Here is a 27,998-nt window from a genome sequence, read left to right as displayed (position 1 = left end):
GTGATCTTTCAGTGAGATTTATTGTTAGACACATATTCATATATGTTATAATTATTTCTGACACAGGGCTACACAAATGAGTTATTTATGAATAATTTACTATTTTCTTTATAATATTAAGCCTTTAATTTGTTGATGTTCTGCATGTGGACCAAACAAATGAAAGTTACTAATAAGTGTTTGTATTTGACATCTGTATACTGTACTTTTTAGCATATCTCAAGTGTTTTAGACTCTGCTTAATAGATCTCATTAAAAAAACAGATATCAGCCCCAAGACAGTTTGTCAGGACTAATATGAGTCCCCCTGGATTGGACTGACAATTCATGTGAGGCTTCATGCAGTAGTCTTTTCATAGGTCTTATTTGAACCTTAACAATTGAACATTAGTTACTGATTTATGTTATAATAACTCAGATGAGTTGAATATTATTGTATTGTGTTGGACATTTCAGTGGATTTTCTTTTTCACAAATTTTACTCAGAGCACACGTTGGATGTAAATGATGTCTAGCCTGCTAGGGGAGTGCTAACAATTGATTGGTTAGGTTTGAGAGCAGCATGGGAAGAATGTTACTATCCCCTAGCTGCAAACCGTATTTAACTCCAGTCTTAATGAGGACTGTCTGTCTTTAAAGGCTTTGAAAAATCTCAGATGCTTAGCATTCCACTGGCATATTTTTATATTTTTTGTGATGCAAAATGTATATATAAACAAGTATTTAAAGAGTATCTTAAAAATCTTATGAAAGGGAAATTAAATAAATTTTAATTTAATGGTTTTGAATCTCAAAAACAGAAGTTATAAAATGTATTCCCAGGGTTTTCCATTTTGAATTATTTGCATTTTTTTACCCTTAATACCTTCCTCCTGCTTGTCCTTACCTCTTCTGTCAGGTCTGCAGTAACTGCACTTGTTTATTATCATATACTATTGGTTAGGCAGTTGTCACTCACTGGTATCAAAAGAATGTTAAAGTCCTGAACTGACTTTGTACTAAAGTGATTTTTAAACTTTTGGGAATTCCCATATATCCATGGTAGTTGTCCTTGTGTGTTCCTGTAAAAGCTCTGTTGTGACAAAGAGCTGAAGACTGCTTTAGCTTTTTAAAATGTGTTTAAAATTTATTCATAAAAGTAACGTGTGTATCAACCTCTGGAAGAGATTTTGCCAATAATGTGATGAATTACGGATTGGCCAGTGTAACAGGGTGAGGGGAGGCCCGAACCGTGACACTGTGGCCATTTCTGCACGCACGTTTGTGACATGATGTGAACATACTGCCTGTCATTTCAGCACTTTTGCTGAACATTTTGATGTGGTGTCAGATGTAAAGGTTTGAGCATCTGAATCTAACCAACTTCACCATTTTGAATGTGCGTAAAAAAGTAATCAACATTAGAAAGACTCACAATTCTGTTTGATAACACATAAAATAAAATTGCCCTAGTTTTTAGAGCTTTAATATTGAGAAAATTTGTACTGCATCATTTGCTGGGCCTTCTGGAATTTTATAGTCTGAAATCACACCACCACCGACACTCAGGAGACTCCTGACTGTTTTATCTTATTAAACAATTTTAAAATCATTAATTTTTAATTAGCTTAGATGCAGGGTTTCTTTTTATCGTTTCAATAGTGTGTATATATGAACTAAACGTTTTTTATTTAAACTACTGGCCAGAGTATTATTTACATAAATAAGTGTAGGTTCTTCCTTACAGTACCTACTGCGAGTTTGCTTCATAGATTCACACATTTTTGTAGACTCAGAGATATTGCTTGCTCATCTATTATCGTAGAGCTTTTCAGCAGCTTATTAACTCAGATTTTGAACAACAACTAAAAAGGATGTAAGCTCAAAGATATGTACAGGTCCTTCTCTGATTGAAAGTTCTAATTAAGTGAATTGGAGAAAATTAACTGAAATTAGCTGTCAGAAAGTCACATTTAAATGAGTGATGAGCTAGTCTGGCAGTAAACATTTAAATGATATAAATTGCCATTTAAGTGTATGGTTTAATGTTTGTCATGCATTAATGTGACATGAGACTGCAGTGACAATCAAGCAGCTTGCTCTAATTTGAACATATTTAGGGCTTTTGTGTAGAGAGCACTGCACACAAATTAAGACAATTGCTGTTTTTATGTGTCACTTTAAACATGTACTCCACCCCCACCCCACACTCCCATCACTACCCAAGGCCTAAATTAATGAAACAGAAGTATCATTTTTTGTGTGCTTGCATCAGTAGTTCCTGGATTTTCAGATTAATGTAAATCTATGAGCTTAAAATAGGAATTTACTGAAAGTTATTACAGTCTAAAACAGGAGGAAGTTTTGTGCTCTCTTAGCTGTTTACTAAATTTATAAGTATAGTGAGTTTTATAAGAGATGCTTTAAACAGTAACTTTTCCATTGAAACTAGCTAAATATTTTTAAGGCTTATTTCAGTCCAGGTATACTTTGAAATATGAGAATTGCCTAGAGTTTTATTTTTACACTTTATGATATATGATATATTGTGAAGCCGTGTTAAATGTTATTAGTTAAAGGAAATATATTATTTGAATTTAACCATAAACAGTTTTCTTATTCATAGGCCCTCATTTTAATAAAGCACATATCTACACAAGTGTACACCTGTGAACTTCTGGAACATCTTTTGTCACAAGGTTATTTATATATCTTACTGGTTGCTTGCTAGACCAAAAGTTAGTCAATTTTGTTTTAAAACCAGCAGTTTTCTTTTCATAATATTGATAACATAGCATTAAGCCACACCAAAAATGCATCCCAGTCATGCACTTATGACTCTGAAAATTAGAATTTCAGTGTGATACATTACCTGATGTAACTTGGTACACTTCAAATTAAACTTCAGAGTTTGAGAGCTCTGTTATTCAAACAACATTACTTATTGATATACTAGCCCATCATGGTTTTATGTTGGAATAGTTTTTAACAACATACAAATGAATACTTTTCTTTAAAAAAAAAACCAAGTCTCTGCTTATGAAAGCTCTTTAGCTTTTTAAACTTTATTAAGTTCAGCAAACATTTATTGGCACCAATGGTGTTTTAGGTATAGTGCTTGTAACTCTGGGAATGTGGTGATGAATTGGAAGTGATCTTGAGCCCAGCATTTCTACTGAAAACTTGATTATGTTCATGTTCATTCATTATTTATTGGACACTGTTATGTTTATAGCATCAAATATTCAGTCCAATTTGATATTATTACATAGAATAATAATTCAGTAATTACAAGGATCACTCCCAAGATCTAATCTATTGGTATAAAAACTCAGTTGAAGTAGCCAAATGATTTGGTTACAGTTGTTGCAGTGGGCAGCAAAATGTTTTAATTCTAGAAAAACTATAAATATTTCAAGTGAATAGTCAGTGTTTAATATTTTCACATTTGCTGTTTCAAACCAGCCTTTACATTGTATGACCTCGTTTCTTTGAAACATAAATTGAGTACCTGCCAGGTCCTGAGTTACAAATGTGACCAAGATAGACCCAGTCCTGGTCTTCACAGTGCTCACAGTACACGTAGATGAATACTGAAATATAAACAATCTGTTGTAATCCAGTGTGACAAGTGCTGCAGAGTCTCTCATTATAGAAAAAGGAGAACAAAGTCTAGTGGAAAATAAGGACTTCAGAATACCTTAGTTCACAGTTTAGAGTTAAACTTCAATGCTTATTCTAAATTTCTCTATCTTTTAAAAGTAGAATTCAGCATAATAATAAAAACTACATTATTTTTTCAGGCCCTGGAGAGTGAATTTGTTTCCTGCCAGCTTCACCAGTGGATTGACCTCATTTTTGGCTATAAACAGCAAGGACCAGAGGCTGTTCGAGCCCTCAATGTATTCTATTACCTGACCTATGAAGGAGCTGTTAATCTGAATTCAATAACTGATCCTGTATTGAGAGAGGTAGGTTACCTGACTGAGTCTAACATGTATCTCTAGACCAGAAGCTGTTAAATGCCATCTTCCCCACGCTTTCATTTTACTGTTGATGAAACTGAAATGGCAGCCCACTCCAGTGTTCTTGCCTGGAGAATCCCAGGGATGGGGGAGCCTGGTGGGCTGCCATCTATGGGGTCGCACAGAGTCGGACATGACTGGAGTGACTTAGCAGCAGCAGCAGCCGCAGCAGCAAACTGAAACCAGCCGGGTAAAGTAATGTAAGCAGGATAGCCTTTAAGTTAGTGACCTACCTGGGACTTGATGTTAAAATGAGAACTTTTTCAATTTGACCCCTTTTAAGGGGACAATAATCATATTTATTATTTTTATAACCTTTAAGGCTATTCACTAGTTTAACGAACTAGGAAAATAATTTGTTAAAGAAATAAGATTATAAGCATATAATATGATAAACACATATTTATGTACAAGTACACTGCCTCGAGGGACGTGAGTCTGAGTGAACTCCAGGAGTTGGTGATGGACAGGGAGGCCTGGCATGTTGCGATTCATGGGGTCACAAAGAGTTGGACACGACTGAGCGACTGAACTGAACCGAACTGAACTGAACACATATAACCAAATAGAAGTTAAGAATAAAGTCTGCAGCTTTCGTACATCATCATACTTGGTGCTGGACATTATTGAGAACTGTTTTATCCTTCTCATTGATTTTCTTAAGTAAAACTCAAAACACAGTTTTGACAAATACAGTATTCACCAAAAAGCCTGTGTATGGCCTTAAATTTTTTAAACTATTTTAATTTAATTATTCTTCTTCTGGTTAACATACCTCATATATAAAGATGTATGTATGTTAGTGAAATTGAACAGATAAAACCTTATATGTCTGTACAGTTTTAGAAGAGAACATTATTGAAACCAGGGAGTTTTGATTCATAGGGAAAGTTGTATATCACTGTAAAGGGAACATCATTTGTAGTAAGTAAGGTTTGTTGTTTTTCACTGGCACTTGATGTATTTCTTTATAATTCTATTTATGACCTTATCATGTTGACAGTGAATGAAAGTACATATTTAAGTATATTTGCCAGCGTGCGTCATCACCTGGTTTACGTGCTAGATAAAGAAGATTGGCACGCAAACAAAAGCACTGCTCATTTGATGCACTTACCTTAAATCACATAGGTTGGAATTGCTGGTTTTTAGTTTATTTTTGAACGGGGTCAGATGGGCTCTAAAAGACACAATTTTTCAGTTCTTTGAAAATGTTCCTTCTAGGGGGCATTTTGTTTTATTGGAGCAACAACTGACTGCATAACACAAAATATACACAGAGTTCCGTGTAGGAAACTGAGGTTGGAGCAAACATGCAATTGTTTACAAAACAGTAAATAAGTCATTATTAGAATAGAATTGAATAGGCCCATTTACCTTCTTTTTTATTGTTTTAACCAAATTTGAATAGTGGTACTATAAATGTCCATAATTATTTAATACCTGCTTCTGTGTTTTTGTATTCCTTTGTAGTTATTATCCATATCTACTTCTGTGACTGGAATCAGTATATATTTGGCTTTGTCATGTCCTGTTTACTTAACATATGAGCATATATTATTTTATGGTGCTATAAAATCTGAGTAGTTTTAATTTTGAAATTCCATTATATTCTGTAGAGTTGCAATGAAAATGTACTTAATACTATTTCTCCCAATGTGAGGGTCCTATTCCTTTTTTTAAGACTTGTGTGTCCAAGTCAATATAGCTGAACGTTTCCCATCATTCAAGTTTGTGCAAGCTATGATCAGAAAGGATGGCTCTCTGTAGCTCTGTGATGCTGTTAAAAAGTGAGTCATTCCACCAGCTAGGTGTTTTCTCTATAGATCAGTGTCATTGGCTCTTTGTGTTTATTCTCGATTGACCCACCCTGCTTCTCACACCTCAGTTATTTACCAAAGGAGTTTATCATATACTGTTGGCAGTATAATCTAAAAAAGCAGTAGAACTTCCAGTAGAGCTTCCTGAAGTGAAGTCGCTCAGTTGTACCTGACTCTTTGCGACCCCATGGACAGTAGCCTGCACCAAGCTCCTCCATCCATGGGATTTTCTAAGCAAGAGTACTGGAGTGGGTTGCCATTTCCTTCTCCAGGGAATCTTCCCGATCCAGGGATCGAACCCAGGTCTCCCTCGTTGTAGACAGACGCTTTACCATCTGAGCCACCAGGGAAGTCCAGAACTTCCTGGGGTAATGGAAATGTTCGTTGTATCTACGCTGCCCAATACAATAGCCACTAGTCACATGTGACCATTGTGTGTTTGAAATGTGGCTAGTGTGACTGAGGAACTGAATGTTTCATTGTAGTGAATTTAAATAGCCACATATGGTTAGTGGATATGATATTGAACAGGAGACATCTAGAAGATTGTGGTGTATCTTTGCTTACCAAATTTTCAAAATCCAGATTCTAAGCAATGGGATTTTGCTTGGGACAATAAATGGGACAATAAATGTTTGTTAAATTAACTTGGTAGAATATTTGAAATTGGGCTTCCTAGGTGGTACTAGTGGTAAAGAATCTGCCTGCCAATACAGGAGATGTGGGTTCGATCCCTGAGTTGGGAAGATCCTCTGGAGAAAGAAATGGCAACCCACTCCAGTATTCTTGCCCGGAAAATCCCACAGACAGAGGAGCCTGGCGGGCTACAGTCCACGGGATCGCAGAGAGTCGGACACAAACGAGCTCACAGTGACTAGTGACTGTGCACCATTTGAGACTTGCGATGTGTATGGACACATATGTGTTCACCAGATTATATGTTTTATTCCACTTTAACATGTCCTGACTTCAAATATTGGTTTCTACTGTGGTTTGAATTATAATTCAGTGGCATTGAGTATATCCATATTGTTATGCAACCATCACTACCACTTATCTCCAGAATTTTCATCTTTCCCAAACTGAAGCTCTGTATACCTTATACAGTAATTCCTTGTCTCTCCCTGCCCTCGGGCCGTGACAACCACTGTTCTGTTGCCTCTGGGGAATTTGATTATTCTAGGTATCTCAGATAAGTGAAATTATACAATATTTGTCCTTTTGTAACTGGCTTATTTTATTAAATTCCGTCCGTGTGGTAGCATAGGTCAGATTTCCTTCCTTTTTAATACTTCACCATATGTATGTACCACATTTTGTATGTCTGTCTGTTAGTGGATATTTTGGGTTGCTTCCCCCTTTTAGCTATTATGAACATGCGTATATTAATACTTGTTCAAGTCCCTGCTTTCAAGTCTCTGGGTATATTCTGAAGTAGAATTGCTGGATTATATGGTAATTCTATGTTTGACTTTCTGAGAAACTGCCATATCAAGTAAGCTTTCAGTATTTTTCATGATCAGCATTTGCTAAAGACTATTTAAAACTTAAAGTTTTAAATGTTTGTTTATTTAGTTTTGACTGTGCTGGCCTGTCTTGTTGTGCAGGCTTTTCTCTGGTTGTGAGTGAGGGGCTGCTCTGTAGTTGCCACGCTTGGGCTTCTCACTGAGTGGCTTCTTTTATTGCAATAGAGCTCAGTAGCTGGGGGCACACAAGGTCAGTTGCCCCGTGGCACATGGAATCTTCATCGAACCCGTGTCCCTTGTATTAGCAAGTGGATTCTTAACCACTGGACCACCAGGGAAGCTCTGTTGAAAACTTGTGCTTTAAGTTTCTTTGACTTCTTTTTTCCCCCACAACTCCAAGTAGTTAATTATCAGCAAATTAACCTTTAGCTGAAGAGCTTTCCAACTCATTGCACCCTGTTTTATTTATATACATATATATTATATATTAGATTCAGCATTCACTCAAAAATCATGACCTGACATATTCTAAGTATGGTGGGTACTCAGGGTTCTTAACACACTACATCAATTCATTACTTAGCATTATTCATATAAGTATATATATTTGCTTCCTGAATGTTATTGAAACGAATGTGATCTTTTATTATATCCACTCCACATTATGGTGCTGAGTTTTGTGACATGACACTGTGATACAGTAGAATCAACAAATAAATGTGGATTTGATTCCTGACCCCAGTGCCCATAATTGTATGCCTTAGCTCTTCCTGAGAGTCTATGGAATTGGTAGGATGATGCCCATTTCATGCAGATTTAAATGACGTGTAACAGATAAAAAGGCCTGGCGTGGTACTCAACAAGTGTTAGTTCCTTCTCTTATATTGTTTACTGTTAAAATGTTGAGTTAGAAAACCCAGCTCTAAAAAAGAATAAGAATTAACAGTTGCATCTTAAAAAAAAATCATAAATGTTAACGCTAGAGAAGTTATTATTTTTTTTAATTTTATTTAATTTTTAAACTTTACATAATTGTATTAGTTTTGCCAAATATCAAAATGAATCCACCACAGGTATACATATGTTCCCCATCCTGAGCCCTCCTCCCTCCTCCCTCCCCATACCATCCCTCTGGGTCGTCCCAGTGCACTAGCCCCAAGCATCCAGTATCATGCGTCGAACCTGGACTAGAGAAGTTATTAAAGACTGTTTCCTAGAGGATTCATACAGAGTTCATTGTAAAGTGAGACAAGGAGAAAACAAAAAACAAGACTAGGGTCATTAACTTTTTTTCAACAACTTTTTACCAAACTTAAATTATGTAATAAGGGTAAAGAGTGAAAAGGTGAGTCCCTGCCCCTATCAGCTGTAGCATGTTGTCTAGTGGAGAAACATGGATAAATAAGCACTTTGAATACTGTGATAAATTCAGTATAGAGATAAATACACTATATGTGTGCCCAGGTCTGGAGACTAGGCACTGAACCTAGACTGCAGATTCCAGCATGTTTGGGAAATGAGAGGCTGGAGCTGGAGATTGAAGGGTGAATAAGAACACTTGGTAGAGTTATGAGCGAAGGATAGCTGCACAGAAGAAGCTGCATGAGCCTCCTGCACATCGGTAAAAGAGACCATGGTGGGCAATTAGGTTTGTGGAAATGAGCTGAAGGGGACAAAAGAGAGAGGTGCCAGAAAAAGTAATTTTAATGTCATGAAAAGTAATTTTAGGAGATTTCCATGCCAGTCCAGTGGTGAAGAATCTACCTGCCAATGAAGAGGACAGGTTTGATCCCTGCTCTGGGAAGATTCCGCATGCCGTGGAACAACTAAGCCCACACACCGCAGCTCCCAAGCCTGCATGCCCTAGGCTCGCGCTCCACAGCAGGAGTGTGTGTGTCAGCCGTCAGTCGTCCTGACCGTGACCCTGTGGACTAGAGCCCATCAGACTGTTCTGTCCATGGGATTCTCCAGGCAAGAGTGCTAGACTGTGTTGCCACCCGCTTCTCCAAGGGATCTTCCCGGCCCAGGGATCGAACACATTGCAGACAGACTCTTTACCGTCTGGGCAGCCCTGGATGCACCGCAACTAGAGAGTACCCCCTCACGACCCCCGCTCTGACCCCTGTCACTCACAGCAGCTAGAGAAAGCCCACCCACGTGCAGCAGTGAAGACCCAGCACAGCCAAAAATAAATAAAATTTTAAAAAAGAAAAGTAATCTTCACTGTGTTATAAGTGGGTTGGAGTTTGGTAACATAACTGCATATACTTTAGAATCTGTCTCAAAGAAGACTGAACAAACTGAAAATTCCTCATTGGCTTATTCTAAGGATCATTAGAGAAAGAAGCTTGGATTAAAGAGGACTGTGCTGTGAATGCGACGTGAACAACTAAACACAGTGAGGAAAGGAAGTAACAGAAGAACTTTTCAGTGCTTTATTGAGAGAGAGTTCACACATGATACAGTTCACCCACTTGAAGTATATACTAGTTTTAGTTTATTCCCAGAATTGTACAGGCTTTGCTACAATCTAATTTTACATTTTGTCACTATCCACAAAGAAACCCCATATCCATTGCCAGTCACTCTGAAGGAGTTGTTTTTTTTTTTTTAATGGATAGGTAATTTATGATGTTTCTCTGTTAATTGGAAAGCTCCAAAGAGAAGCATGTATCATAGGAAAGAGTATGTAATAGACCACTAAGCTCTATGAGAAAAAGGAAAAAAAAACAAAATCCAGAGCACAGATAGATAAGCCCTGGAAAATCCCATGGGCGGAGGAGCCTGGTAGGCTGTAGTCCATGGGGTCGCTAGAGTTGGACACGACTGAGCGACTTCACTTTCACTTTTCACTTCCATGCATTGGAGGAGGATATGGCAACCCACTCCAGTGTTCTTGCCTGGAGAATCCCAGGGACGGGAGAGCCTGGCGGGCTGCAGTCAATGGGGTCGCACAGAGTCGGACATGACTGAAGTGACTTAGCAGCAGCAGGAAAGAATACAGTCTTGAGTGGGTAGAGTGGAAGGCCAACCTGGGGACTGGTTTAAGTAACTGTCCATGGGTGAGGTGGGATGGCAGCCACCTCCATGAGAGTTTGTACCAAGAGTGAGGTAACGTTTGTGGAGATACCTTATACAGTGATAGGTGCTTAACTGATACTCAGTAATATATAAACTGTTATTTCCTTTCCATGTTGTTTTTCTCTGTTCTCAATAGCAGGAGAATAGAAGTAGAAAAAAGTTGAATAGAGAAGGTATGTAGGTAAGTCACTTCAGTCGTGTCTGACTCTTCTCGACCCCGTGGACTGCAGCCTTCCAGGCTCCTCGTCCATGGGATGCTCCAGGCAAAGAGTACTAGAGTGGGATGCCATTGCCTTCTCCGTATGTGTGTGTAATTATACATGTGGAGAGAGAGAGACGGGGGTTTGGCCATAGGAATATGGTAGAATATATATAAAAAAGAATTGAGAGTGAAAGGGTGGTCAGTGAAATTGTTAAAGGGATATTGATGAAATGGTGGCTCTAGGCTGGTTTGGATAAGTAAGGAAAAGGGCTGATAAATTGGAAGAGTTTATTCTTTCATTAATTATTCATTTATTCAACAAATTTTGTTCAAAGTCCTAAAAATACAGTGATGAGCAAGAAAGTCAGGCAAAACCCCTTCCCTCATGGAGCTCAATGGACAGAAAATAAACAATAAAAACTAAGTTCAGTTAGTAATAAGTGCTATGAAGAAAAAAAGCTGTGTAACAGAATAGAGTGATGTGGAAGCAGGACAATCTTTCAGAAAGATTGTTCACAAACTGCCTTTCTCTTCATAAAGCTTTTCCTCCTGCACTTTGAGAATGACGTACATTCTTGCATGGAAGCCCAGGGAGGCAGCTCCCACTGCTCCATCTCCAGCCAGCCTTGTTCCTGCACCCCGTGCCAGGACAGCCTCCCAAGTCTTGTCAAGTCTTGCTAGTTGTAAAGCTTCCACTACCGCCGTCTTCCGATTTGCTCTCTGCCCCATCTCCAGACTGTCTCATCTTTCTTTCAGAATCTCGTTCTTCTAAGAGGCTTTAACGTCTCTAGTATTAGGGAATTTGTGCATACACTTGGCTTATACTAAAACATTATCCCTGCAAAATCATGGTAACGGTATCAGGATGGATTTGGCCTCTCGAGTATTTAAAGGAGACCGGACTAGACGTTTTGTTCAGTACCTCTAGTTTTCCTTATTTCTGTTCACTACTGTCTACTTAGTTTTCATCTGGAACACTTAAATGTCCACACAGTCATACACAGAGGCAAGCTGTCTACAAACAAGTCATGTATGCACCTATTACTTGGGAAAGGCTCCATTCCTCAAGAGAAAGTTTTATTCTAGAATGAATGGTTAATACATATGGTGTAGTAAGTGATCATAAAAATAATCTCTCTATAAAAAAAGCACTAAACGATAGAAATAATAACCATAAGAGGAGGAAGAGTAATCAGAGAAACAGCCTGCAGCACATTAAACTTTTATGTTGTTTTTAATTTTTAGAAAACAGCTGGGTTATCAATATACAACTCTCTCTGTATTTGCATATGTCACACACCAGAAAGAATTATTTTTTCAGGCAAGTATGCTTTTTTCTCCCCAAATATCTGTGACCTCCAACTAAAGGATTTGTTCTTCTCTTGAGCACTTTATTCTAACTGACCTCTTTATTTCTTTATTTTCGGTACCCTTTTCTCTACCGTCGCCACTTTTAATATACTCTGTTTCTTGTCTGTGGGGCTTCCCTGGTGGCTCAGATGGTAAGGAATCCTGCCACTGCAGCAGATGCAGTAGACGTGGGTCTGATCCCTGGGTCGGGAAGATCCCCTGACAGAGGAAATGGCAACCCTCTCCGGTATTCTTGCCTGGAGAAATCCCGTGGACAGAGGAGCCTGGCGGGCTACAGTCCATAGGGTTGCAAAGAGTCAAACATGACTGAATGACTAACACACACATTTCTTGTCTGTACAGACAAAGTACAAATAAATAAAGATTTGTTATTTTCTGATGATTAATTTTTTGATTATGTTTTAATTCATTCACCTTTCTTCCTTGTACCAACATTTCAAAAAAACTAAAAAACAGGGAAAGAAGTAATTTAAAAAGAAGGAAAATTTAAGATAAACGAATTCAGAGTCAGATATGAATAAGAATAAATATTTTTCTTAAGGAAAAAACCTTCCAAAATCCAAATGATGAGTTGAATATTAAGTTTACAAAATAATTTTTATTTTCCAAAAAAATGGAAACCAATTTCCTTAAATTATTTCTTTAATATATTTAGAATATAATTGTATTTAGGGGCATGATTTCTAGAACAATTCTGTATCCTTTCTTATATGCAGAACTTTCCTATCATTTATCATATAGATGGTATTTGCTATATCCAAAAGTTGAGAGCTCAGTTAGCAACTCCTTGCTGCTGCTACTGCTGCTAAGTCGCTTCAGTCGTGTCTGACTCTGTGCGACCCCGTAGACAGCAGCCCACCAGGCTCCCCCGTCCCTGGGATTCACCAGGCAAGAACACTGGAGTGGGTTGCCATTTCCTTCTCCAATGCATGAAAGTGAAAAGTGAAAGTGAAGTCGCTCAGTCGTGCCCGACTCTCAGCGACCCCATGGACTGAAGCCCACCAGGCTCCTCTGTCCATGGGATTTTCCAGGCAGGAATACTGGAGTGGGGTGCCATTGCCTTCTCCAAGCAACTCCTTAGTGTAAGACAATTCATTGCTAGAGTTTTATTAGGTCAGAAATAAGTATTTAGAAGTTGTATGGACAGTGATGTGCTCTGAGTGAGACGTTTCCACTACATGTCAGAGCACAAAGGAAAAACAGCCAACCCAAACTGAGGCAGTACTAACCCGCCCAAGCATAGTCCTTAAGGAATGAGGGGCAGGCACAGCGGTAGGAGGGGCAGGGGAGCTCAAAGCAGAGAGCACAGCGTGTGGGGAGAGGTCGGGGGTGGCGGGGGCATAAGCAGCTGACGACCAAGAGTGGTTAGGTAGATGTTGTCTCCAAAACACATTTGGAAACCATTTATGTCTGTGTCATGTCATTAGTCCAAGCCACCACCATCAACTCTCCCCTGACTGGCCTGGTCACCCTTTCCTACGCTTAACTACCTGCAGTCCACTTTCCACTGAGCTGCCAAAGTGACATTTTGAAAGTATAAATCAGACTGTGTCCCTCCTCTACTTAAGCTCTCCTATTTCACGTGAAACGCAGAATAGAGCTCTGCTCGGTCCGCAGGGTCTGGCCCCCGCCTTCCTGCCTCATCTCACGCCCCGCCGTCCTCACCCTCGTTTGCATGTGCTATGACACCGACCTTCCTTCTGTTCCTGCCCTTATCGTTCGGACCTCAACGTGAAGGTCATCTCTGCAGCAAAGGCTTGCCTTCACGCATCCATGCCTGGTGTCTTTTTGTTATTAATTGTAGCTTAATTTAAAGCTGAAGACCAATACATGTGACACAGATTCTTTGAAATCTTTTTGAGACTTAAGCCACCTCGGTCTTTGTTCTGTGTGTGCCTGAGAAACTATGGGTTCTCTGCGGTTTTTAGGCGTAGAGGCCACTTTCCTATAGACAGTAATAAGTAAAGACCACTGAAGAATGTGATTAGTGAATATTATTTTTTATTAATGTTAGTGATTGTTCTGTGGTGTATTTGACCCTACAATAAAGAATTCCATACTACTTGCTTTCTCAGTTGGTATGCTCTCTTTTTGTATTTTTCCTGTTTCTACTTTAAAACTATCAGTTCTCACTTCTTGTTCCTGTGTCAATATGTCTGTCTGCTGGACACCTGCCTTCCTGCTCTACAATTAGCTATTTCTTAAACGTGATAGCCTGAGAAACCAAAAGACCAGGATAAAACTAAATTTAAAGTAAATATATAGGTTTTGATTACTTCCTCAAAGTATGAACTAGAGTAACGAAAACACTGTGCTCTAGTTTTAACGTTCAGTGAAACAGAATAGAGCTTTCAGAAATGTGTGTGTGTGTGTGTTAGTCATTCTGCTGCTGCTGCCAAGTCACTTCAGTCGTGTCCAACTCTGTGCGACCCCAAAGACAGCAGCCCACCAGGCTTCCCCGTCCCTGGGATTCTCCAGGCAAGAACACTGGAGTGGGTTGCCATTTCCTTCTCCAACTCTTTGCAACTCCATAGACTGTAGCCCACCAGGCCCCTCTGTCCATGGGATTCTCCAGGCAAGAACACTGGAGTGGGTTGCCATTTCCTTCTCCAAAAGGAACTATAGAAAGAAAGTGAAGTCGCTTAGTCGTGTCCGACTCTTTGTGACCCCATGGACTGTAGCCTACCAGGCTCCCCTGTCCATGGAATTTTCCAGGCAAGAGTACTGGAGTGGGTTGCCATTTCCTTCTCCAGTTTCATAAATAGATACGAGAATATATGATATAGGTGGTATTTTAAATCACTGGGAAAAGGCTATCTTATGTACCTGTTATGTTAAGACAGCTAGCTAATTGTTATAAATTTAGATCCCTGTTTCACATCTTAAAGTGAAAGAAATTACAGATGAATTACATATATTTATTTGGAATAAAGGTTATAGTATAAGTATAAAAAACTGAACTACAGGACATAGAAAATACTGTAGTAAGTAGTTTTATAATCTTGGAATGGAAAAGGCTCCTTTTGTATGTCAGTAACAAAACCAAAGTCATTAAAGAAATTGTTACATTTGTCTACATAAAAACTGAAGTTTTTGTATGTCCAAAAAAAGACAACAAATGATAAATTTCAGGGATAGATAATTCACAAAAGATGAAGTCCAGGCCATAAATGAATGAAGCCTCGCTAGTAATCAGTGAAATTCAGTTGCATTCAGTAAAATCCAACACATTTTTTACCTGTTGGACTACCGAAGATGAAAAATAACAAAAATTTCTAATTTTTAGAAAACAGATATAGTTGCTCAGGACTTCCTTTGTGGCTCAGCTGTTTAAGAATGAACCTGCAATGCATTGATCCCTGGGATGGGAAGATCCCCTGGAGAAGGGAAAGGCTACACACTCCAGTATTTGGCCTGGAAAATTCCATGGACTGTATCGGTCACAAAGAGCTGGACATGACTGAGTGACTTTCACTTTCATAGTTGCTCATAATAGCAAAAAAAAAAAACCCCACAAGAACCACATAAATATCTAACAGTAAAGAAACTGATTAAATAAATATAGGTAAATCCGTACAGTGAAATGCTACTATATACATCATTAAAATTATAACTGTATATTTCTATATTTATTGTTATGGAAAAATACTTTCCATATTACATACAAAAACAGATCATGTTTTGAAACATAGAAAATACACATTTTGTGATGTGTATTTATACATTAGGAAATTTCTGATGTTTATATGGTCATCTTAGATGTTTATATGGTCATCTAACTGAAAATACGGAGAAGGCAATGGCACCCTACTCCAATACTCTTGCCTGGAAAATCCCTTGGACGGAGGAGCCTGGTAGGCTCCAGTTCATGGGGTCACTAAGAGTCGGACACGACTGAGCGACTTCACTTTCACTTTTCACTTTCATGCATTGGAGAAGGAAATGGCAACCCACTCCAGTGTTCTTGCCTGGAGAATCCCAGGGACAGAGGAGCCTGGTGGGCTGCTGTCTACGGGGTCGCACAGAGTCGGACACGACTGAAGCGACTTAGCAGCAGCAGCAGCAGCAACTGAAAATAGTTATTTAATCTTTGATTAGCGAGATCATGGAATTCTTTTATTTGCTACTTTCTGTATGCTGAAAATTTATCCTCTGGAAAATCAAAAGGCAAAATCCAAACTCCTGGTCTTTCACTCTTGTGAGGGGAAAAAGTATCTGCTTAAAACTTCAAGCAAGCAATGCAGGTTAACATGAGGATAAGAATATTGACTTTGGTTTTGACTTTTTGGAGGTCTTTTGTGACTACTTTCTGGGACTGGCCATTTTTAATGTTGGTAGGATAGTGACTTTATATATAATGATCTTTGTGTAACTTCAGTAAAGATGAAGGAGGTTACAATTTCTTCACTTACCTCTCTCAGAAATTACAGTACCTGTAATCAGTTTTTTAACTCGCTGAACTAGGATTGTTTTTCATACATTTTGGAAACAAATTCCCTCATTTTTTCCAGCATATTTGAGGAGGACCACAAAAGATCACTTCCACTCTTTCAGAAAATATCTTTGGTATATCACTGTTAATTGTAGTTCTTATCATCATTTTCTAAAAGCAGGAAGGCTTTTGACTCAGGACTCATAAAATCTTGATTTCTGGGTTCACTACTAAATTGTGTATGTGTGGTGTTTGTATGGTTTGTATATAATTAAATGGTATATAAAGGGATTTTACAACTTATTTATCCAAAAATGTGCCAGAACCCTGAGAATTCAAATACCACAAAGTATAAAGTTAAAGAGTAGAAAGTCTCCAGCTCTAAGATTAGACTGTGTTAACCAATGCCAGAGTCGCATGCTAAAGTCAGCTATCGTGGTTTCTATATGATGTTCTTTGATATATACAGAAAAAAGCCTCTGCCGCCGAATTCAGTGCCTTTTACTCATGTTTGAAACTTCACCATTAGAGATGATTTATTTAATTACAGACCTATTTTTTGAAACAACTTTTTCTAGTCATTCAGCTCCCTGTGTGTAGGACTTGATGGTAGACTTTGACAACAGGAAAAGTACAGACACAGCATAGGGTTCGAGCACCCAGCGTGTAGGGAGTGCAGGGACAGACTCCAGGGTGCACCGGGGCTAGGGGGCGGAGGTGGGGGCTCAGAGACCAGAAGGTGCGCTGCCTGTAGGTGCTGCTTAGGGCACCGCTAATGGAAACAGCATCTGCCATCTGTGCTTTTCCTTCTCTCACCTTACTGAAATACTCACTACATTTGCTCTGGAAGCATCGTTTTCTCTTCAAGCAAATGCACTGTTATTTTATGTTTATGTGAGTTCAGAAATTAAAGTTATTCATTCCTTCTGAAAATGGAACTCAGCTCTATTTATAAAGATGAGTAGAGAAGAGGAAAAGGAGAGATGTGATCCTGCTCGATTTAAGGAATTACATACAGTGGGTCTCATAATATGAAAGTAAAACCCGAAAAATTTCCCCTAAGTTGTGTTTAGTGTCAGTGGTTGATTTTCCCTCTTCCAAATGCTGTTGTAGTAACACATAATCACTCTGAGAAGATCTGTTTTCCAAAAGAAGCAGCAGCAGTGTTTAAGTTTAGATGACCCCAGTCTCATGACAGCAGTAGCAAATCAGATATCTTATCCAAGGAAAAGCATTTTTGGCTTAGAATTCAATCATTTTCATGGTGGGAGTCAACAGCTTACTCCAGCTCTAACACTACTGCAGAACACTCGCTGCAGTGAATCTTTCAGAAAGCATAAACACAATTGGTATTTATAGCATTGTTAACATTTGCTAAATAGTTAGGGGAATGGTCTGTAAGCCTGTTTGAAGCAGGTGGGGGAGCAGGAATCTTTGTTGTGACTGCGGTGAGATTTAAGAGTAGAACATTAGTACAACGGGGTTACAATGGTTGTAGCAAGAGAATAAAGTGGAAATTTTGAATACAATAAGTTAAGATTGCACACGGCTGCAATTCAGAGTGTAACAAAAATAATCCTGATGCATCTCTGGCCAGAAGTGTGTTACACAGATGGCACATTTGACACAGTGCAGGGCAGGAACTGTACGGTGAAAAGCCAAATAAACAGTAAGGATTAGTCAAGTTTTAATTGAAAACCTACATAAAACCTTGAAATTATGCCAAACTGTCTTGTATATTAAAATCACAATCAGAGTTTCCCTTAAACATTAAAATTGTCAATAAAGCTAATCTTCATATTTTGCCAGTTATTATGCCTCTTGCAGACTTTTGAATTAAGTAGGTGTAGCTAAATTTATACACCCAAGGACGTGAAGCAGAGTGTTCATATTTTTATGATTTTTTTCTCTATCAGTTGCCCAAGGAATCCTGAGCCGCTCTATTATGCTGATGACGTCTGTCATAACCCTGTGCTCTCTTGGCACCATCTTTATTTTAAATTGAAAGTGTGAAAGTACTCTCAAATCAAGTGACTGAAAATTTTTTTTCAAAATATTAAACTAAATTCAAGCTTCTAGAATGGTTAAGTCAAATTACCTAGATTTGAAAAATCTCTGTAAGACTATTTGCAAGTGTAACCGATTGCTGACTGTTAGAATAGCATAGTCAGATTTCAAATTTCAGAATAGCAGTGTTATTTTCTTTTGTTTCTACAAAGAAGAGGAAGTTTACTTGGAATCACTATTTTTAGTTTATATTATTGGTGCAAAGGAAGAACTGAGGTTCTGTGAATACAGTATTCAGGAAACACTTAAGTGCAAAAATTTTAAACGTTACATATGACTTAACGCTGTTGTAACAGTAAACATATTGCCTTCCCTCTGTCTCTGCCAGGTGTGTGTGTGTGTGTGTGTGTGTGTGTGTGTGTGTGTGTGTGTGTTGTCTTTCAGTCTTAAGTTTCTTGAAATCAAAGATTCCTCATTCTACCTCATTTCAGTGTTTGTACATGGTGGATACTCACAAATACGACTGAGAAAATAGATGAAATGGTTCTTAACAAATGAATGACCAAATGACTGTTTCCATGACATAGTTTAAACAGACTTGTCTAGTTTTAAGAAATAATTTAACCTTCTGAATGCAACTATCCTGATTTCTTTTTTTTTCCCTTTGAGAACTTTGACTGTGTTTTCACTGTTTGCCTCTTAGTATTGGCAACCTCTTTGAAGTAACATTCCACTTATTTTTCTAGGCAGGCGGCTTTATCTACTCGTTTCCAGTAGCTAGAGATGGAGGTGTTTTGAATGAGCACATCAATGTTCTAGACAGAGATACTGTTTGAAATTATCCATGAACACAGTACTGCTGAACATTATTGAGTGACATTTGTTTCTCTTGGTTGTGTCTGCTCTGACTAGCTGGTTTCTTTCAGATTGGCAGCTGGAATTATGCTGCGGTGGATGGACAGCTCCGAGAAGCAGAGATTGTAGTGAGGCTGCGCTGGGTCTCAGTGTAATGTGCCCGGAATGTATGGGCTCAGTTAAAGGCTCTGATGGGAAACCCGGGCATATTTTCACAATTTATAGTTATTTTATGTATAACTTAAACATAAAGTTTAAGTGGTGACTTCCATAATATTATTGAGTAGATAAATAAGTAAAAATACTCCTTTTTCTAATTTTCCCTCTCCCCTGGTTTCTTGTCCCTAAATTCTTTTTGTTTTTAAAAGAGGTTTACTTTATTTAGCTGGCTATTCTCTCTTTGCTCTTTATGTATATTATATGCCATCATGATATGTATATGTCTCCAAATACCAAATGTAAGTAGAACATAGTTTGCTTACAAAATGTATACTGCATGCCTTTCTAAATATTTAGTTAGCAGTAAATGATGGTAAAATATTGCTAAAACTAATGGCTCCTTGAAACCAGATAGAAATAATTTAGGAAATAACCTCAAAATAACAAAATTAACTTTGTAGTAAGGTCTGTTGGTTTCACAGTGTTTGACCAATTTATCAACTGGAATTGTTCTGAGATGGTTAAGAAATACTTCTGGTTACTATTTCAATGGAAAAATTAAACTTCATAAAGCTATGTTTTGTATTTTCGATTTTTCCTTAGATTTTTTAGTTTTAGATTTCTTTTTAAAGGAAATTTTTTTGTTACTCTTTATTTTAAAAGTAATACTTGCTTTGTTTAAGACACCAACTAGAATAAACATGAAGAAGGTATTCATTTTTATTCTGCCAATCTTTTCATCCACCGTCCACCAGAGATAAAAACTGGTAGGTTTATGTACCTTTCCAGATTTTATGCATGTGTATTTATGTATGTATTCACATAGCATGTACTCATTTAACATGTGTAAGGGTGTTGTTATAGTTTATTTTTACACTTAATTTTTTTGTTAAATGAGATAATGCACTATATTCTTTGTTGATTTGGAATTGTTTTAATCAATGTACTATAGGCTAGTTTCCATATCACATGTGTTCAGTTCTGCCCATTCACTTTAATGACTGTGTAGTATTCCATTAACATAGTTTAGTTTTTACATAATAATAAAAAATTTTCTCAAAATTAAAAATAGTTTCAGTCTTTCAAGTCCAAATTTACATAGAATGACGTCTGTTCAGTTAACATATTTATTCACTATATCCATCTTTTGTGTGGATTACTTTGCATAATTTGTTGATTAAATATTGTCTGGTGTTTATTTTGACCATAAATCTAATTGACTTTTTAAAATTCCAACTGATAGTAGTATATCCATGAAACTTTTTTCTCTGATAGGTTATCTTTTACATTATACTGTATAAAGTTTGAATTCTATATTTCTTATTTCCAGAGAACTTGAATATTTACATTTCTATCTTAAAAGATTCCTTTTAAATAATTTGAGTTAGGTTTATTATGCTTTTTAGTTTGTACATTTATTGTTCTCGCTTTTAAAAAGTAATTCTGTATTTCATTTCTTATATTCAGAGGGAACTTGGTTTCTCAATGTTTCTAAATGTTGCTTTGCCTTTTTTTTAACCAGCTAGAGGTATTATGCAAACAAGACCATATATATTAGGTATAAAGATAATTTTCTCTTTTAGATTCTTGATCCATTTTAATCAAGTATATCTACTTGTCATGGATTCTCTTTTGGCCTTCAGTTCAGTTCTGTTCAGTTCAGTCGCTCAGTCGTGTCCGAGTCTTTGTGACCCCATGAACCACAGCACGCCAGGCCTCCCTGTCCATCACCAACTCCCGGAGTCCACTCAGACTCACGTCCATGGAGTCGGTGATGCCATCCAGCCATCTCATCCTCCGTCATCCCCTTCTCCTCCTGCTCCCAATCTCTCCCAGCATCAGAGTCTTTTCCAATGAGTCAACTCTTCGCATGAGGTGGCCAAAGTACTGGAGTTTCAGCTTTAGCATCATTCCTTCCAAAGAAATCCCAGGGCTGATCTCCTTCAGAATGGACTGGTTGGATCTTCTTGCAGTCCAAGGGACTCTCAAGAGTCTTCTCCAACACCACAGTTCAAAAGCATCAATTCTTCGGCGCTCAGCCTTCTTCACAGTCCAACTCTCACATCCATACATGACCACAGGAAAAACCATAGCCTTGACTAGATGGACCTTTGTTGGCAAAGTTATGTCTCTGCTTTTGAAAATGCTATCTAGGTTGGTCATAACTTTCCTTCCAAGGAGTAAGCGTCTTTTAATTTCATGGCTGCAGTATTATCAGGATTTTTGTCCTTTAGGAATTAAATGCTAACTTCAACATGTAATGATTAGTAAACTTTTTTAACTTGCTGATATCCAGCATATTTTAACAGTGGCCTCAGAAAGCACTGAGGCTGGTTAACTAGAAAGTTAGTAAATTTTGAGTGGAAATTGGTCAAATATCCAGCAAGTTTTTCTCCAGTTTAATTCAACTGTGTGAAGGGTAAGGGGAAGAGGAGGCTCAAGTGATATTATGTAACACAGGAGAAATCACTAAATGGCCTATTATGACTCTTTTAAAACGGTGAAAATTGAATTAATTCTGAAATCCAAACTATGAAGTCTTATTTGGATTTGTAAATATCTTTTGGTGAGTTACTCTACAGTCTTAAGATAGCCTTCTAGAACTTAATTTTGGTAATGTCAAAATTTTAGTATACTAATAATGGCACGTTACTTTTTATTAAATGATTTTTTCAATTTCCCTATCCCAAGTTTATAGTGCTTTTAGATGTAAATATATAGGGGATAAAATGCAATTTCAGAGTTGTGTGCTTAAGAAAAGCAGAGTACATATGTGTTTACCTTAATTGCATCCATATGTTTAAGTTATTTCTCCCCCAAACCCATCTTAAAATAAAGTTTTACAGCTTTATCGTTGGTTACTAAGTGCTGTACCGAGTTCACTTGTTTCCTCTGTTAGATTAAAAAGACCACTTCAGAGAGTCTAAAATATTCATTCTTAAGTTGAAGCCCTGCATTGTCACTAAGCCAGTCTACTTTCCTTTTCTTGTGTTTCTCTCATTCTTTCATTTTATCTAGTGTGTGTACCTATATTCCCTCTACATATTAATATACTGTCCCTTGCTCTCAGTGTAGCCATAAAATCTGGCAAGTATGCAGTGGTTGGCACAGAAAACAATAGAATACACAGCTTGTTGAAAATCTTTTCATAATATTTCCATTTGGAAATCCATTAATAAATTCTCTAGGTAATATTTGAGATGCTGTTTATAAAATATAAGTATGTGGTTTTACTGGAAAGTCTTGAAGTATTTGCATAGTCTTTTTTATTACTATGTATTTCAACATCTGGAATCCTGCCTGCTGGATTCAGCTTTATTATAGAAAGTAGTAACAGGCTATTTACAGAAATAATTGGGAATTGATGAATAAGAATGAAGTAAACTTTCTGGTAGAAATGTTTAGCAGAATGTTTTTTTCAGTGGTAGGCTGCTCTGTGATAGTGTTAGGAGGTATCTCTTAGCTGCATCCCTGCTGAATTGTGCTGACTTGGATAACCTTTTATTCATTCAGCATTTCATTCTTATTTCTTGAGCACCTACTGTGTGTCAGGCCCCCAGAGGCACAGCAATACTTGGAAGTCTCTGCTCTCAATGAGACAGGAATTAGACCAGTGATTCAGAATTTTAGTTAAGTAGGTGAAGTAAGTAGGGGGTCTGGACACAGTTGCTCCAAGAGCAACAGAGGAGAGCAACTGTCTGAATGAAACCTAGAAAGAGACTTCTCAGAGTGCAGAGATATGTGAGCTCATCTTAAAGAATGAGGAGAAGGCAACCACACAGAGAAAGGGGATAGAAAAGAATAGGAAAGCAATATATATAAAAGCAGTATGTCACATTACATCACATCTTACAGAGTTTAAGAGGGACAGTGTCAGGATGAGACTGGAAACATAGGCCGGAGAGCCAGATCACTGTTGTTATTAGTCTTAATTATAAGTGATTAGAAACATTTAGTAAATGCTTCCTTAACCTCAGCCACACACCATGCTGTCTTTTATGTATATGTTGTAATACTAACATCAGACACTTACAGAGGTGTCACGAACTGTTCTGTATTTTATATTATTTCATTTCAACTTTACAACAACTCAATAAATACCCACTATCATTGTCACCATTCTTAGACAAGAATACTAAGGCCTAACTTGCCAGAGTCACTCAGCTACTATGTGATAAAGCTAATATCTGAACTGCAGCAGTCTGATTGCAGCGTCTGCATACTTAACCTCATGCTATGGGGCCAGCCTATGATAAGGAATTTGGATGGAAGGATTTTAACAAGAGAAGTCACCTAATCAAATTTGCAGCTTTAGCATTGAACATCTCCTTTCAAGTCCACACGTGTTTAACCTTTCTGAACAAAGATGAAGTCTGCTGGCTAATGTTTATAATTTGGGATTTTTTTAAATATTTTTGTTCTCCATGTAGTTTTGCAGTAAACCTGAAAAAACAAACTGCTTAAAGGCAGGCACACTCTCCTATTTTCCAATAAATCTTTCTAGCACATTGCCTAGGCTGAATCCCCCCTTGAAGTAACCTAAGGCCAAATGTGTTAATAATTATTGAAATTGACTAATGGGTACATGGGGATTCATTATCCTATTTCATAATAAAAATTCAGCATAATAAACAAATTCTAAAAATTTATCACCTGGGACCAAAACTCTCTAGATGAAGTAGAGTTTATTAAAAACAGTTTAGGCATTTGGTAGAGTTCATTAAGCTACCCTATTACCTGTTCACCTTACTGCTATTCCTATATGTTTCCTGTGATTTCAGACCTCTGTTATGCATCTGAAATATTCAGGAATAGAATAGAATATCAGGAATAGAAATATTCCTGTATAAACAAAGGGCTGGAGTGAAAAGTGAAGAGAGAGTGATAAACAAAATTACTTGAAGGAATTTTTTCGAACCACACATATTCCCCCAGGATTTCTCACTTGACCTTTGAGAATCACTGCTACAGAGAGACCCTGGAGTGTTTTTGTATCCCTCAGGTGTGTTGGGGGCTGAAAGAATGAGGATTACTGCCTTTCAGTTCAGTTCAGTTCAGGTGCTCAGTCGTGTCTGACTCTTTGCGACCCCATGAACAGCAGCACGCCAGGCCTCCCTGTCCATCACCAACTCCCGGAGTTCACCCAAACCCATGTCCGTTGAGTCGGTGATGCCATCCAACCATCTCATCCTCTGTCATCCCCTTCTCTTCCTGCCCCCAATCCCTCCCAGCATCAGGTTCTTTTCAAATAAGTCAGCTCTTCACATCAGGTGGCCAAAGTATTGGAGTTTCAGCTTCAACATCAGTCCTACCAACGAACACCCAGGACTGCCTTTAGTGATACCTTATAGAACTTTTCTAACAAAGACTCTTTTGTCCTCTTTGTAGCAACAGATATCTGCCTTTACTTATCACTCCCCATTCTCCCTCTCACTCCCATTTTGCCTCATCAAGAACTGTGCTCCAAACTTCCTGGTATATCCACTGCAGGGAACACAAGTTTCAGTCCTTGGTCAGAGAACTAAGATCCCACATGCTCTGGAGCGCAGCAAAAAAAAAAAAAAAAATTAAACTTTGCTCTTCTCTTGAGCTTGTTTCTGTCCTAGTATTGGGCGGTCTCGGTACATAAAAGGTACTCAATATGAGGAGGGAAATGGCAACCCATTCCAGTGTTCTTGCCTGGAAAATCCTATGGACAGAGGAGCCTGGTGGGCTATAGCCCATGAGGTTGCAAGAGTTAGACAAGGCTTGGGAACCAAACCACCATATTACTTTCATATTAAAAGGCAATATAAATAGACAAAATAACTTTTAAAATAGTTACTGGTAGCTTGTCCAGTGCTGAAAAGTAATATTTTGTTTTATTCTAGAGCTTCATGACCTTTTAAATTACACCCACCCCCACAGGCAAATAAAAAGATGTTTTGGAATGCCACATTGTGTGGCTCTAGAAACTAATAATTTTGTGTGTTATCCCAGGAAGAATATAGGTTAAAGTGTATGGTTCATTTCTGGTTCTGTTTTGCAGCCCAGTTTTTGTTCTACTTTGATTTCCACTTAAAGTTGGCCTATTTGTGTATCTTTATAAATCAGTCATTTGGGATACAAGACTGATTGATAAAACATACGTGCAAAATAGAGGATGTTATTTTTAACACCAACAGCAAAAAAAGGTCAGGTAAACTTCTTTGCTGTGTGAATAGTTTGTACAAGGCACTGTTGTTCCTGCTTGCACACTTCTGAAATACATGATATTCTAGCCTTATGGTTTAGTTGCTTGGACAGACCAGTAATATACTAAAAACTAACATTACAAGGACGCCTGAATTAAATGTGTGATTAGCAGAATGAACAAGCTCTAAGATTTGGGAAATCTTAGTGATGCAGATAACCACAATGGTGTGGTCAGTCACCCAGCGGCAGACAGCCTAGAGTGTAAAGTCAGGTGGGCCTTATGAAGCATTACTATGAACAAAAAGCTAGTGGAGGTGACAGAATTCTAGATGAGCTATTTAAAATGGTAAAAGATGATGCTATCAAAGTGCTGCATTCAATATGTCAGCACATTTGGATAACTCAGCAGTGGGCACAGGACTGGAAAAGGTCAGTTTTCATTCCAGTCCCAAAGGAGGGCAATGCCAAAGAATGCTCAAACCACCACACGATTGTGCTTATTTCACATGCTAGCAAGGTTATGCTCAAAATCCTTCAAGCCTGGCTTCAGCAGTATGTGAACCAAGAACTTCCAGATGTATAAGCTAGGTTTCTAAGCAGCAGCAGAACCAGAGATCAAATTGCCAACATTTGTTGGATTATGGAAATAGCAAGGGAGTTCCAGAAAAACATATGCTTCTTTGATTATGTAAAAGTCTTTGTGTGGACCACAGCAAACTGGAAAATTCTTAAAGAGATGGGAATACCAGACCACCTTATTTGTCTCCTGAGAAACCTGTGTGTGCAGGTCAGGAAGCAGCAGTTAGAACTGCACATGGAACACTGGTTCAAAATTGAGAAAGGACTGTGACAGGCTGTACATTGTCACCCACTTATTTAACTTCTATGCAGAGTACATCATGTGAAATGCTGGGCTGGATGAGGCACAAGCTGGAGTCAAGATTGCCAGGAGAAATTTCAACAACCTCAGATATGCAGGTGAACCATCCTAATGGCAGTACTTTGGCCACCTCATGTGAAGAGTTGACTCATTGGAAAAGACTCTGATGCTGGGAGAGATTAGGGGCAGGAGGAGAAGGGGACAACAGAGGATGAGATGGCTGGATGGCATCACCGACTCGATGGATGTGAGTTTGAGTGAACTCCAGGAGATGGTGATAGACAGGGAGGCCTGGCGTGCTGTGATTCATGGGGTCGCAAAGAGTCAGACACGACTGAGCAATTGAACTGAACTGAATGGCAAAAAGCGAAGAGGAACTAAAGAGCTTCTTGGTGAGGGTGAAAGAGGAGAGTGAAAAAGCTGATTTAAAACTCAACCTTCGAAAAACTAAGATCTTGGCATTCAGTCCCATCACTTCATGGCAAATAGAAGGGAAAAAAGTGGAAACAATGACAGATTTTATTTTCTTGGGTTCCAAATCACTGCAGATGGTGATTGCAGCCATGAAATTAAAAACCACTCACTCCTTAGAAGGAAAACTATGACAGACCTAGACCAAAAAAAAAAAAGGCAGAGACATCACTTTGCCAACAAAAGTCCATATAGTCAAAGCTCTAGTTTTTCCAGTAGTCATGAGTGCTGAAGAATTGATGCTTTCAAACTGGTGTTGTTGTTGAAGACTCTTGAGAGTCCCTTGGACTGCATGAAGATCAAACTAGTCAATCCTGAAGGAAATCAACTCTGAATAGTCATTGGAAGGACTGATGCTGAAGCGCCAATACTTTGGCCACCTGATATGAACAGCCGACTCATTGGAAAAGATCCTGATGCTGGGAAAGATTGAAGGCCAAAGGAGAAGGAGGTGGCAGAGGATGAGATGGTTAGAAAGCCTCACTGACTCAATGTGCATAAATCTGAGCAAACTCTGACAGACGGTGAAGGACAGGGAAACCTGGAGTGCTGCAGTCCATGAGCTGCAAAGAGTCGGACACGACTTCGCAACTGAACACCAGCAGCAGCGGCAAGGCAGGACTCAAGCAGGGCTTTCTAGAGAGTGGTATGACTTAGAAGACTGAAGGTGAAGGAACTTATCTAGGAGAGACAGTGGCATAAGAGAAAATGTAAGGTAGAAACGGCTGGTTCTGTGTGTGAACGAAACCCTGCTTGATTGTACAGAGAGTTGGATGAGGGACTCGCAGTAGGCCTTCATCTTTTTCTTTCTTTTAAAAAATTTGTATTTTGAATTAAGTTTAGCCACAGACAAGTTGCAAAATTTCTTTTGTATGTTTCTTCCCAAGCACCCTCCCTCCCCTACCATCACCATGTTACATAACTTAGTGAAATGATCGAGACCATGGAAATAATATTTGTTCAGTGTAATTAAGCTACAGACCTGGTGAAGGTCACCACATTCTCTAATAACTCTTTTTCTGTTTAATGATCTTATGCGATGACTGAATCACATGTATTTAGTCGATATCTTCTTG

At 38.3% G+C, this 27,998-nt stretch overlaps 1 protein-coding gene across 5 annotated transcripts in view; it reads left to right on the top strand.

The window, feature by feature from the left end:
* The window catches only part of LRBA (LPS responsive beige-like anchor protein), a 756,962-nt gene that overhangs the window by 668,250 nt on the left and 60,714 nt on the right, over window positions 1-27,998 (top strand). For all 5 annotated transcript variants that reach the window (XM_027513423.1, XM_027513426.1, XM_027513425.1 and 2 more), the window contains one exon: window positions 3,783-3,950. In XM_027513423.1, coding sequence (XP_027369224.1) covers window positions 3,783-3,950 — 168 coding nt within the window. The remainder of the gene's footprint in view (window positions 1-3,782; window positions 3,951-27,998) is intronic.

Source organism: Bos indicus x Bos taurus, chromosome 17, assembly GCF_003369695.1.
Source record: "Bos indicus x Bos taurus breed Angus x Brahman F1 hybrid chromosome 17, Bos_hybrid_MaternalHap_v2.0, whole genome shotgun sequence".
Classification (NCBI taxonomy): Eukaryota; Metazoa; Chordata; class Mammalia; order Artiodactyla; family Bovidae; genus Bos; species Bos indicus x Bos taurus.
The sequence above is the reverse complement of the archived record's forward strand: the minus strand, read 5'-3'. Positions and strand labels throughout refer to the sequence as shown.